Source organism: Osmia lignaria, chromosome 10 (genome assembly GCF_051020975.1).
Source record: "Osmia lignaria lignaria isolate PbOS001 chromosome 10, iyOsmLign1, whole genome shotgun sequence".
NCBI lineage: Eukaryota > Metazoa > Arthropoda > Insecta > Hymenoptera > Megachilidae > Osmia > Osmia lignaria.
The window spans coordinates 2,410,751-2,422,966 of NC_135041.1; the positions used below are offsets into that span (position 1 = coordinate 2,410,751).

A 12,216-nucleotide genomic window follows, 5' to 3' on the forward strand; every position below is an offset into this window, starting at 1 on the left:
GGTGCATATACGGAAAATAGAATGCACCAATCACCTCCTACGGAATTTCAGTAGGAAAATAAACGACATCGTAGTAAAAGGCCGCTACAAAGACCTAAGAGCTGTCGTAAAGGACAATGCTCTGCGGCTGCGTACTGGAATAAAGAAAGCTGCAGAATACCGGTTCAAAGAAAAAATCAGACTAGTCGATCAAATAAAAAATTTGAAGGAGGACATGAAAAATGTACCAAGTCATGTACCAAGTCATGACCGAAAACATGTTTTCGGTGAACAGAAGGAGTATCAGAAGTCAGCATATTTCTGCACCAAATATTCTGATCCGAACAGAGAAAATTATGTTCCACGATTGAAGCAAGGTGGTATATATCAAAGCATTGAAGAAGCCACTCTTCGCTCAAGCTGAATGTTTGTTGTACGTTTTAAATAATAATGCTGTAGAAAGCTTTAATAATATAATTGCCAAATTCATCGGAGGAAAAAGGATAAACTTTGGACGAAGAGGCTCATATCAGGGTAGAGTCTCCGCTGCTGTCGTCCAATTTAACACTAAAGAGACCTTTAGTAAATTGAGTATGGCAATGAATAAAGAGCCGACAAACATCGTAAGAAAGATGAAAGAACGTCGGAAGCGTGCAGCAGAAATGGCATCTAAATATAAAAAAGAAGCGAAAGCATCCTCCTTCAGAAATCAGAAACAATCGTATGACCAGGATTACGGCCCCAGTGCAGCAAAACCAGATATGGAAGAGACTGTATGAAAGAGTACACATGGCCATACTCCATGAGTGGCAGACGATGCGGCACACGATCGAAGCGGAAACTCGCGATCAAGCGAAAAATGAAAAGTGGATAGCTTACAGGAGAAAATTATTAACCGCATCAAATTTCGGCAAGATATGCAGATTACGAAATGATACACCGCGAGCAAATACTTTGAAGAATATAATGTATCCGCAAATACCGAATTTACGTTCCCTCGAATACGGAAGAGAGAACGAGGCAAACGCCTTGAGGCAATTAGAAAACGAATTAGGAATTCATATTCTACCATGTGGCCTCTTCATCGATGCCGTTGTGCCTTACTTAGGTGCAACCCCTGACGGTATTGTAGACGATATCATCGTCGAAGTAAAATGTCCTGAATCGGCGAAGGATTTATCGCCTGCTGAAGCAATAGAGCAACTTCCTGCAATACGGCGTATTTTCCGGGGTGATGAAATGAATAAAATTCATCACTACTATTATCAAGTGCAAGGACAGTTGCACATAACGAATAGACAATGTGCTTTATTCTGTTTATGGACGCCGAAAGGAATGAAAATTGTCAAAGTACCAAGAAATGATACATTCTGGGCAACAGAGATGGAGGAAAAACTGAAGAAGTTTTATAAGGACTGCATGTTGCCAGAAATCATAGAAAGTAGATTCAATCGACACCAGCCGATTAGAGAACCTCCGTACATAAAAACCGGAGGAACATGTACAAGTACACAATAAATGGCTGTCAAACAAGCAATTACAATCCAAAGTCACTAATGCACGGACGAGTGCATTCAGCTTATATGGAGAACTGTCAAACAAGCAATTGCAATCCAAAGTCATTAATGCACGGACGAATGCATTCAGCTTATATGGAGAGCTCTCGAATAATAGAAGAACAAAATAATGTAAGTACGTTAAAGAATGTAACTACGAAAGTATTTGGAGAGTGAAGAGGACCGTCTATGACGGGGGTGGTGGTGGGTCTCTTCACACTCTCCTAATAATTTATACTTGCAGCTACTTTTCCTTACTTTGTACAGGAAGAGTGCAATGACAGCGTAAGTATGACACTTATACTTTTGGTATACAAGTAGTTGGATGAATTGGAAATCATCATGAATTTCATATATGAATTTATTTTAATTATTTTCAGTGACCAGTATCAATGGTGAAAATCCTGTTCTACGAAGGGAGGAAAGGAACCAGGTCTTCGCAATGCAAGCATAAAGATAAGTAACTCACATACGTTTACATGTTTATTGCATGCAGATTGATTAGAACTGATTCTAACTTTTTATCGTAGGTTCAATGACAATTTACTCTTTATACCATTGCAAGAAATATCGGTCAGAAATAGGAAAGTAATAGTGGATTCATCAGAAAGTGTAGATACCAGTTTTTACATTAAAGTAGTATAAACTCAAAAAGTAATTGTTATTAAACTTATTTATTTTTACAGATCAAACCAGGGTGTACAGCATGATAGTTGAAGATATTCGGTATCGTCACAACCAAATTGTATACATAATGTTTGTTTAATAATTACTGTCAATTATCTTATAAGTGTACGCAGTTCATGTTCTACTGTAGTATTTTATTAATAAAAAAGGCTTGTACTTCACTGGGCAGTATTTTAATCCTTTTTATCCGACTTCGAAAAGGAGGAGGGTACTCAATTCGATGTGTATGTATTTTTTTTTTTTATGTATGTTCACCGATTACGCTGAGACGGATAGACCAATCGGATCGAAACCTTTTGCATCTGATAGAGTATGTTTCCCGATTGGTACCGTTAAAAAAACATTTTGCATTTTTTCATTCCGAACGCTTTTTATTGCAAAAAACGTACTATTTCATGTATGTGCGGCGTACGTTCGCCGATTACTCCGAGACGGATGGACCAATCGGAACGAAACCTTTTGCATCTTCTAAAGTATGTTTCCCGATTGGTTCTGTTCAAAAAACATTTTGCATTTTTTCATTCCTGCCAATTTTTATTGCAAGAAAACGTACGACTTCATTTATATTTTTTTCGGCGTTTACTCTACAGGGAATATACCGATTGTGACTTTGCAACATTATCCGTGAAATGAAAAAAAAAAAAATAGACTTCGCCATTTTCTCTACCAGTTGGTCGCTAAAAGAAGGGTTCACTTCTTCACGTATCAGTCGCTGGAAGCTAATTTGGACTGTTTCTTTGCAAAAGTAACCGTCGTAATCTTTGCATTTCTGCGAGTGCTCTTTTGTCATGCGGTTTAACGAGGACTTTGTTTGGTGCTAAATCAGATAGAGCTAAACCATCTAAACTTTTGACACGACTAAGAGCGACATAAATTTGGCCTTTTGCAAAATTCTTTTTGCCAAGATCAATTACAGCTTTGTTTAATGTAGTCCCTTGTAATTTATGCACCGTTACTGCCCAACTTAGAATAAGTGGTAACATTCTGCGCTCGACGTCCCCATAACATTTCGTCACCTGAAACGTTGCTACAACTGGAGATATTGGGATGTAACCGTCGATATCTTTAAATCTATTTCCAATGGACTCGTCGTCAAATTTTATAAGTACCGCGACCGGCAACTCTCCCTGTTCTAGTTGATCACTTTGAAGTGCCGGCCATGTAAATTTCTTCACTATTCCCATTGCGCCGTTTATCAAACCATCAGAAATTGATATATTTCGTCGCAGCATGATTCGCGATCCTTCAGTTAAGGTTATTGTATGTAACAATCCGCCACAATTATTTACATTTGTAGGTATGACATTTTCTGGTGGTCTTTTTCCATATGTAGCTGCCTCACGGGATTCGTCTATTGCATCAATGACGGGATTTTGCTAATTCATCAGTCATTTTTGAATTATATTCATCCACTAATTTTATCGTTGGGAATATTCTTACTGCTGCACCATCCTCGAACTCTCCGGTTAGAGGAACTCTTCTTCGTTCGCATAATATTACCAGTTGAGAAGTTGTCACTTCCCCAAACCGAAGGTTATTCAATAAATCGATGAACTCAACGTCATCTCTTTGTCGCATATTAATGGTGAGTTCGCAGAATGAAAATTGATGCCATAAATTAATTTCTACAGTACACCAATGTGGCTGTATAAAACACCAGTGTCCTTTTACTGGAGGCAACTGCATGATATCGCCAAAGAGAAGTACATTTACGCCACCAAATAGTTTATCATTTGTTTTGAATTCTTGCAATCTTAAATGAATTATTCGCAAATTCTCATAAGATACCATTGATATCTCGTCGATAATCAACCACCTTGTATGACGCTACTTTCGTCACTCCTGTTCGAGCCTCTGTCCTGTCAGTCGTCGATAGGTCTTTGCAGTACCTTTTTCAATAGGCAAAGAGAACAAGGAATGCAGAGTTTTTCCGAATATTTGACGGGCAGCGACACCATCAAAGAAGCTACTTCAATGAAAGATGGTTTTATCATCATATCAACTGTAGGATTATAGCAGCGTTTAACGTGTTCAACAAGTAATTTTAAAATAAACGACTTGCCACTACTAGCTCCTCCGGTAATAAAAAGCAATATTTGTTCCGTATTTTCATCATCATTTTTTTTAATATCTTTCTCAATTACTGCGGAAACTGATTTTAATAAGTCTTTCTGTTGAATATTAAGACTTCGAATACTATTAAGGAACACCTCTTCTGGCATTGCAATTGTTTCTTGCTGTTGATCTTCATATAAATCACCTTGATCATAATATATTGTTTCGTCGGCATGAATTCTGACTGGTTCTCCTAACTGTTCATTCTCAGTTTCTTCGTCGTGTACAACATTCAAAGCAACAGCCTAGGCGAGCGCCGCTTCAATAATTTGCTCTGCGTGAGTAAATTGTTGGACGGCTGCGTTACCCAACATAGGTTTCAACTCGCGTTGTCGTCGAAGAAAACATTGTTCTGAAGATTCGTTTTCGGACATAAGTGTACTTTCATCACGAGATGGAATGTGACACACTATTAAGTTATAGACGTATCCTTCTCTATCACTGTTCAGGGTATAATATCGGTGGCGGAGTACAGCTGGTTTATTTCTTATTCGCATTCGGGTATTGTCCTTCAATTTTATAAACTTCGATCTCGAAATTTCTTCATCGTCAGTTCTAAGTTCTGCGTCGCCATCTTCTTCTGTCCATATTTCACTTGAAACTGTTTTATATCGGACAGCAAATTCGGCTAAACTCAAGTTTTCTAGGTTGTCTGGCCTCTTTACGTAACGATCGAATATGTTATTGAAAAATGATGTTCCATTTTCTTCAAATCGCAGAATTTTATATCTCTGCTCAGGCCGACAACTGTTTATAAATACAGCTTTTCGCGAGTTCATTTTGAGAGGCAGATGGCATAATCGATAAGCACATTCTATAGCATTGACCATACGTTGAGATAGAATTGCCATAGATACCGAAAATAATTGATTTCGGATGGTATCGTTTCGGCGTTTTGCTCGTAAAACGGCTTCTTTAATAATATTTCCTATGTCCTGCGGCTCGCATTTACTTGCGTATTTAGCAATATAATATGCGACGGCTGTAACATTTCCGCATGGTTGAATATCCATGTTTGCTTTCCAAAGCTTTAAAAGATTTGGGTTGTAAAAATTCACCATAACTTCATTTGCGGTTCTTTTAAGTACGCAGAAACGCCCGTTGTTGGCAAGTGTGTCATCTGGGCCTAAGCACATCGTTCTTTCACTTATCGGTCTGGGGAATCCAAATCGACAAGAACGATTATTACGATCTTTGTAACATGTATGAGAATGTTTATGAATTTGGACTTTTTGAACTATATCGTTCATATCGTGATTTTCGACTTCCAATGAACAAGATACAATTTTCTCAATAATGTTTTGGCCTTCGTTGGTTAGGAAATCAGGTACGTTTGCACACCAAATAAGCATGTGCAAATGTGGACTTCCTCTATTTTGAAATTCAATTCTATACCAAAAATCGGTAACAACGCCGCCTATGCAATGCGAGTTTTTTAAATACTGCATTAACGCGTTTTCGCGTAGCGCAAATTGTCGTGCGATAACTACCGGGTGTCTCTGAACCAACTGTAGTCGATCTGCAAACGTTAGGTTTTCAAGTTCGGATGTTGATTGATCTTCGGATAGTAGTAATGCCTTCAACATATCTGGCCAGTTTAGATCATTACAAGAGAACGTAGCAAACCATGTGGGCGGTCCAAGACTTCGGACCATGGCGATTAATTCCGAACAGCATCGTTTCCAATATGATACCGATCCTCTTATGTTTCTTATTGTGAGATGTATGTTGTCTACTAATCCCTCTGGAGTATATTCACCTTGGCGCATTCTACAGGACACTGAAATGCTAGCTTCTGCGCGATAATATTCAACCACAGATAATGCGAAGAACAGATAATCTGTTCGTTGGAACCGTTTGTGATTGCTCAGAATACGTGCTTGGAAGTAATCTAATGATGTGATTGGGATGTCACGATGCTCTCTGAATCCATTTTTTCCATCTGGAAACAGGAAGTACCAACACAGTTCTTCAATTCTCCTCTCCCTCTCTGGGTTCAAAGGAGGCGCTGTTTTTCTATGTATATTTGCCAGTTGTATCGGGTCATTTTCTGCGTTATTATTATTATTATTACTGATAGAGACGATATTATCGATGTTGGGAACACCTTCGTGAATTGAACGTAACATACTTGTTTCGAAAATAATTCGTGTTGCGTCGGATTCATTTCGTGGGGTCACAACTGATAGATCTTGCATTCTTTCTACCAGTGAAAATCTATTTCTCTCGGATGCAATTGTTACAGGCGTTAATGAGTAGATATTTAATACATTACTGTTGCCATCTTTCGCATACAAATTACGACGCAAGGTGGCGTGTAAAACATCAATAGTAGTAAATTTCATACAGCATGAGGTGCCCCGTAACGGTGCTTTATATCCTTTTGGACCTCTTGCATGGGAATCAAACAACCAATAACAGGTGGTCTCCGACTGGTTGCTGCATGATACGGCTATTGATGTAAGATTCGCAGTAAGAATTCCGTACATATACCGTTGAAAAAATGTAATCAAACCATTTTTTAAACTTGGAAATCCATCGTCACCGTTATCAATATCAATGTGACCATTTACCGACATTTCATAGTCAACGTTAATACTGACTCGCCTATTATTAAATGTTACATGTGGCAATAATTCAGTTGCGGCTAAATAGTCTACATTGATTTCGTTGGGGTTAGGAATACTTCGCGCTTCAATGCAATCACGATAATATTTATCTCCTGCTATAACCACATAATCGACATCACTAGTACACCACGTACTAGGATCAAGGGAATGAAACGCAACACATGCAACTGCAGCTATGCCAGTACATTGCATACCACGAGATTCGATACTGAAGCGATCGCTAGCTTGATGAAACGTGCCTCGTAAAATAGCTACATTCTGACCAACGTCTACAAATCTAGTGTTTGGTTCAGTATTTCTTTGTGCAATTTCAATCTCCTCTGTTACAATAGCCGGCTGTTCAATGACATGAGCTATTCCGAAAATATTATTGGTAATGTTAGAAAAACATCGTTGTACATCTTTGTACAAAGCATTATTTTGTAATAGCCATTGTAAGAATACCCGAAGCTTTCCGACATCTATTTTAAATTGTCGCTGTCGCTCCAAATTTTCGTAGCTTTCCAGTACAATCATTATACCGGATTGGTTTAATTGGACTGGAAGTTGCTCGGTTATTTCGAACACATCGCGGGCAAATAGGACTACCTGACCTTTGCACCAATCCTGACTGCAACGATTTTGAATTTTCATGATCTTAAGAAACGGCACTATTCTGCACAACATTTGTTTCTCGATTTCCGATAGCTCTGCTATCTCCTGAGGTACAGACATTAGTTTTTAAGATGATTTAGACAACGAGAACATGTTGTTGTCTTCTCTGATTCCATTAGATTTGCAGGAATTAGACCAGACAAAGGCTGCGTGTGTAAAGTGTAACGTTGCTGCGCACTGCACACGGTACATCAGCGAAAATATTAGTAGCCGATTCAAAGTAATCTTCCTGGAGGAAACGTTCCTTCCTTCGGTTTTTAGCTAGTTCGCGCATATCTCTTAAACGTGTGGTTTTTGATTCGGTACTTTCCCTTAAAAATACTTTACGATTACGATTTTTCATGAGCATTAGACGATGTGAACGTTCTTCAATACATTGATTGGATAAACGTCTGTGGATTAACCTCAGTTTACGTGATCGTTCCTGAGCAGATTCGTTCGCTAAACGTCTGTGGATTAATCTCAATCTACGTGATCGTTCCTCAGCAAATCCGTTCGCTAAGCGTCTATGGATTAATCTCAATCTACGTGATCGTTCCTCAGCAGATTCGTTTGCTAGGTGCGTTCTGATTAATCTAAGCCTATGTGATCGTTCTTCGACAGATTCGTTCTTTAAACGATTATAAATTGTGGTTAGGCGACGTTTCTTCTCCTTTATCGTTTCACGCAATAATTTTGAACGCATATATTTTCGCATTGCAGATAATCTCAAATGGCGTTCGTTAATAGTTTCATGACATCGTGTTTCTGTATTTATTTTGCAAATTTTGTACAGACGTAATTGCGTGGCGTCGTTTGATTCGTTCGCACGATACTTCCTCATACGGGATGCATGTTTTGTAAGTCTACCCATCGCTTCAAGCAAACGTGGTTGGTTTGTTTTTTATTTATTTTAGAAACAATTGGTCGCTCCAAGCAGACGCGGTCGGCTTGTCTTTTTTTACAAACAATTATTTGTCGCTCCAAGTAGACGTGATCGGTTCGTTTTTTATTACAAACAATTATTGGTCGCTCCAAGCAGACGTGGTCGATTTGTCTTTTTTTACAAACAATTATTTGTCGCTCCAAGCAGACGTGGTCGGTTTGTTTTTTATTATAAACAATTATTGGTCGCTCCAAGCAGACACGGCTGGTTTGTTTTTACAAACAATTATTTGTCGCTCCAAGCAGACGTGGTCAGTTTGTTTTTTATTACAAACAATTATTGGTCGCTCCAAGCAGACGTGGTCGATTTGTCTTTTTTTACAAACAATTATTTGTCGCTCCAAGCAGACGTGGTCGGTTTGTTTTTTATTACAAACAATTATTGGTCGCTCCAAGCAGACGTGGTCGATTTGTCTTTTTTTACAAACAATTATTTGTCGCTCCAAGCAGACGTGGTCGGTTTGTTTTTTATTACAAACAATTATTGGTCGCTCCAAGCAGACGTGGTCGATTTGTCTTTTTTTACAAACAATTATTTGTCGCTCCAAGCAGACGTGGTCGGTTTGTTTTTTATTACAAACAATTATTGGTCGCTCCAAGCAGACGCGGCTGGTTTGTTTTTACAAACAATTATTTGTCGCTCCAAGCAGACGTGGTCAGTTTGTTTTTTATTACAAACAATTATTGGTCGCTCCAAGCAGACGCGGTCGATTTGTCTTTTTTTACAAACAATTATTTGTCGCTCCAAGCAGACGTGGTCGGTTTGTTTTTTATTACAAACAATTATTGGTCGCTCCAAGCAGACGTGGTCGATATGTCTTTTTTTACAAACAATTATTTGTCGCTCCAAGCAGACGTGGTCGGTTTGTTTTTTATTACAAACAATTATTGGTCGCTCCAAGCAGACGCGGCTGGTTTGTTTTTACAAACAATTATTTGTCGCTCCAAGCAGACGTGGTCAGTTTGTTTTTTATTACAAACAATTATTGGTCGCTCCAAGCAGACGCGGTTGGTTTGTTTTTACAAACAATTATTTGTCGCTCCAAGCAGACGTGGTCGGTTTGTTTTTTATTATAAACAATTATTGGTCGCTCCAAGCAGACGCGGCTGGTTTGTTTTTACAAACAATTATTTGTCGCTCCAAGCAGACGTGGTCAGTTTGTTTTTTATTACAAACAATTATTGGTCGCTCCAAGCAGACGTGGTCGATTTGTCTTTTTTTACAAACAATTATTTGTCGCTCCAAGCAGACGTGGTCGGTTTGTTTTTTATTACAAACAATTATTGGTCGCTCCAAGCAGACGTGGTCAGTTTGTTTTTTATTACAAACAATTATTGGTCGCTCCAAGCAGACGCGGTTGGTTTGTTTTTACAAACAATTATTTGTTGCTCCAAGCAGACGTGGTCAGTTTTGGATTTTAGAAACAATTGCCAGTTGCTCCAAGCAGACGTGGCCGGTTTTGGATTTTAGAAAATTCAATAATATTAGTTGAAAACGACTACCTTCGAGCAATTTTCAAATGATTCAATCAAGTAGCAATCAATTGAAGATGTAACGATGTCAGGTATTCGTTTCAACTTAGTACGCGATCTGTCTATGAGCTCTAGCTATGTTTGTTTATGTTGTGAGGACGATCGCAATAATAGGCCAATTTATAGTAGATTTCCGTTACATTGAGTGATAAGTGGAAAATAATGAATTTTGCGGCAATAATAAGTTTTTCATTCATTGAATGCAATGGTACGATGTCAGCGCGGAACATGAAAGTTTTTCATACGTAAAGCAATGCGGTATAAGTACAAAACTCATGGCAATATTAAATGGACAAATTCACAAATACTTGCAATTTAATTAAAATTTGCATTACTTAATATTCAATTACATTTCCATGCGTCGTTTTATGCGTCTTGGTACTGATTCGTATATTCATATCGTTATGATTTTATCTCACGTTGCCTTATTTGCTTCACGAAGCTCATTTTTTTTTGTTTACAGGTTTTCTTATGTACATTAAATTTTTCAATATTGCCAATAAATTCTTCATTGGGTTCAAATGAAGATTGTTTAATGCCCAGTGTATAATTTTATAATTATTACATTATTCTTCGAACTGAATAATCTTCAACTTTTTTACCAGAGTCGGATTGTAAAAGTATATCGCGACACATTGCGTTTTATCGAAAAAAACGTATTCCGACAGGTTGTATACTGAGTGTAATAAAACAGTGTTCGGTTACCGTTTGAAACAGATTACCTCATTTAAAATTGGACCAAATGACTTGAGGTTACTTGAGAAGTTATACACATTCATTTACTAAGATATGTGCTTTTGTCGTTTTAAAAAATTGCAATTTGTTGAAATCGTGAAAGAAAATAGTAGAAGGCAATTTTTTATTAACTTTTTTATGTGAGTTTGCAATGAAAATTTAAAATATGACATTTGTAAATTTAAGTGTGTTATGTGTATGATGAAAATTTCATCGAGATCGATCAATGTAATTAGCACTACCAAGTAATAAAAATTTTCGAAAATCGCGACTTTTTATTCATCTAAGAACATAACTAGTCACATTTTAAAATGAAAAGTTCTGATTTTCAGAAATTTTAATTATTTGTAACTTCTAAGTGCATTGGCAGATCTCGACGAAATTTTCTGCATAGCCACAACTTATTTGAATTTACGAAAGACATATTTCAAATTCTTATTATAGGCTCACATGAAAAGAGATGAAAAAATTGCCTTTTACTATTTTTTTTCACGATTTCAACAAATTGTAATTTTTTTAAACGACAAAAACACATATCTTAATAAATAAATTTGTATCTTCTCAATAAAAAAAACCTCAAATTATTTGGTCCAATTTTAAATGAGGTATTCTGTTTTAAACGTTGACTAGACACTTTTTATTACACTTACTGTACTTATACTTTCTACATTTCTTGGCTACATTAAGAGGGTATGGATATTTCTATCATTGACTGTACGCCGTTTGGTTTTTGCGCATTTGAGGTGAATAGAATATTTATGAATATTTACGTTCAATATAAGCTACTACGCACATACCAACAGGAATGTAAACATAGAGAACAATTTGTGCGATCCTGGAATGTGCCCCACCACCTCTCTCCCTTTGGAAGTCACAGATTCCTGCTCAGTTTCATACGATCAGTGAATCGAACAAGTGGTAAGTACGAAACGAGCAATATTTTATTTTTGCATACGTTGTATATAATAATATATATTAATAATTCTTAATGGCTGGTGGTACGGTTCATTTAGTTGATGTATTATTATAGTTACTTTGAACAAAAATATTTTTATTACACCAAAGAATAACTTATTATTTTCATTATTTAACTTTAGATTTTGAATTGTTAACAAATTTTTATTACAATTATTATAATAAAAAAGTAATACAAATATGTTAACAAATATGAATAGATATTTTCTTTTTTTTATTATCAATAAAACCTTTTATTTCTATTTAAAATGTTTATATTCAATATTGCTTTCTAACGGTTGAATGTGCGCTGAATACGAATGTAGGAACCGTTTATCGCTATTAGAAACGTTGTTCGGGTGTTAAATAACGAACGAAATTAAGGGGGTAGACACGGCACGTGACCTCTCCGATTCGCGACGTCGGTATTACAGCAGTTTTTTCGTTGG

The 12,216-nt window shown here is 37.0% G+C and overlaps 1 protein-coding gene across 1 annotated transcript; it reads left to right on the forward strand.

The window, feature by feature from the left end:
- The first annotated feature begins 437 nt into the window (after positions 1-437).
- LOC143305745 (uncharacterized) lies at positions 438-2,580 on the forward strand. The gene is made up of 2 exons (XM_076690541.1): positions 438-2,147; positions 2,222-2,580. Exon 1 carries the CDS (start codon positions 703-705, stop codon positions 1,495-1,497), a length of 795 nt encoding a protein of 264 aa, XP_076546656.1. The 5' UTR covers positions 438-702; the 3' UTR covers positions 1,498-2,147; positions 2,222-2,580.
- Positions 2,581-12,216: the final 9,636 nt, after the last annotated feature.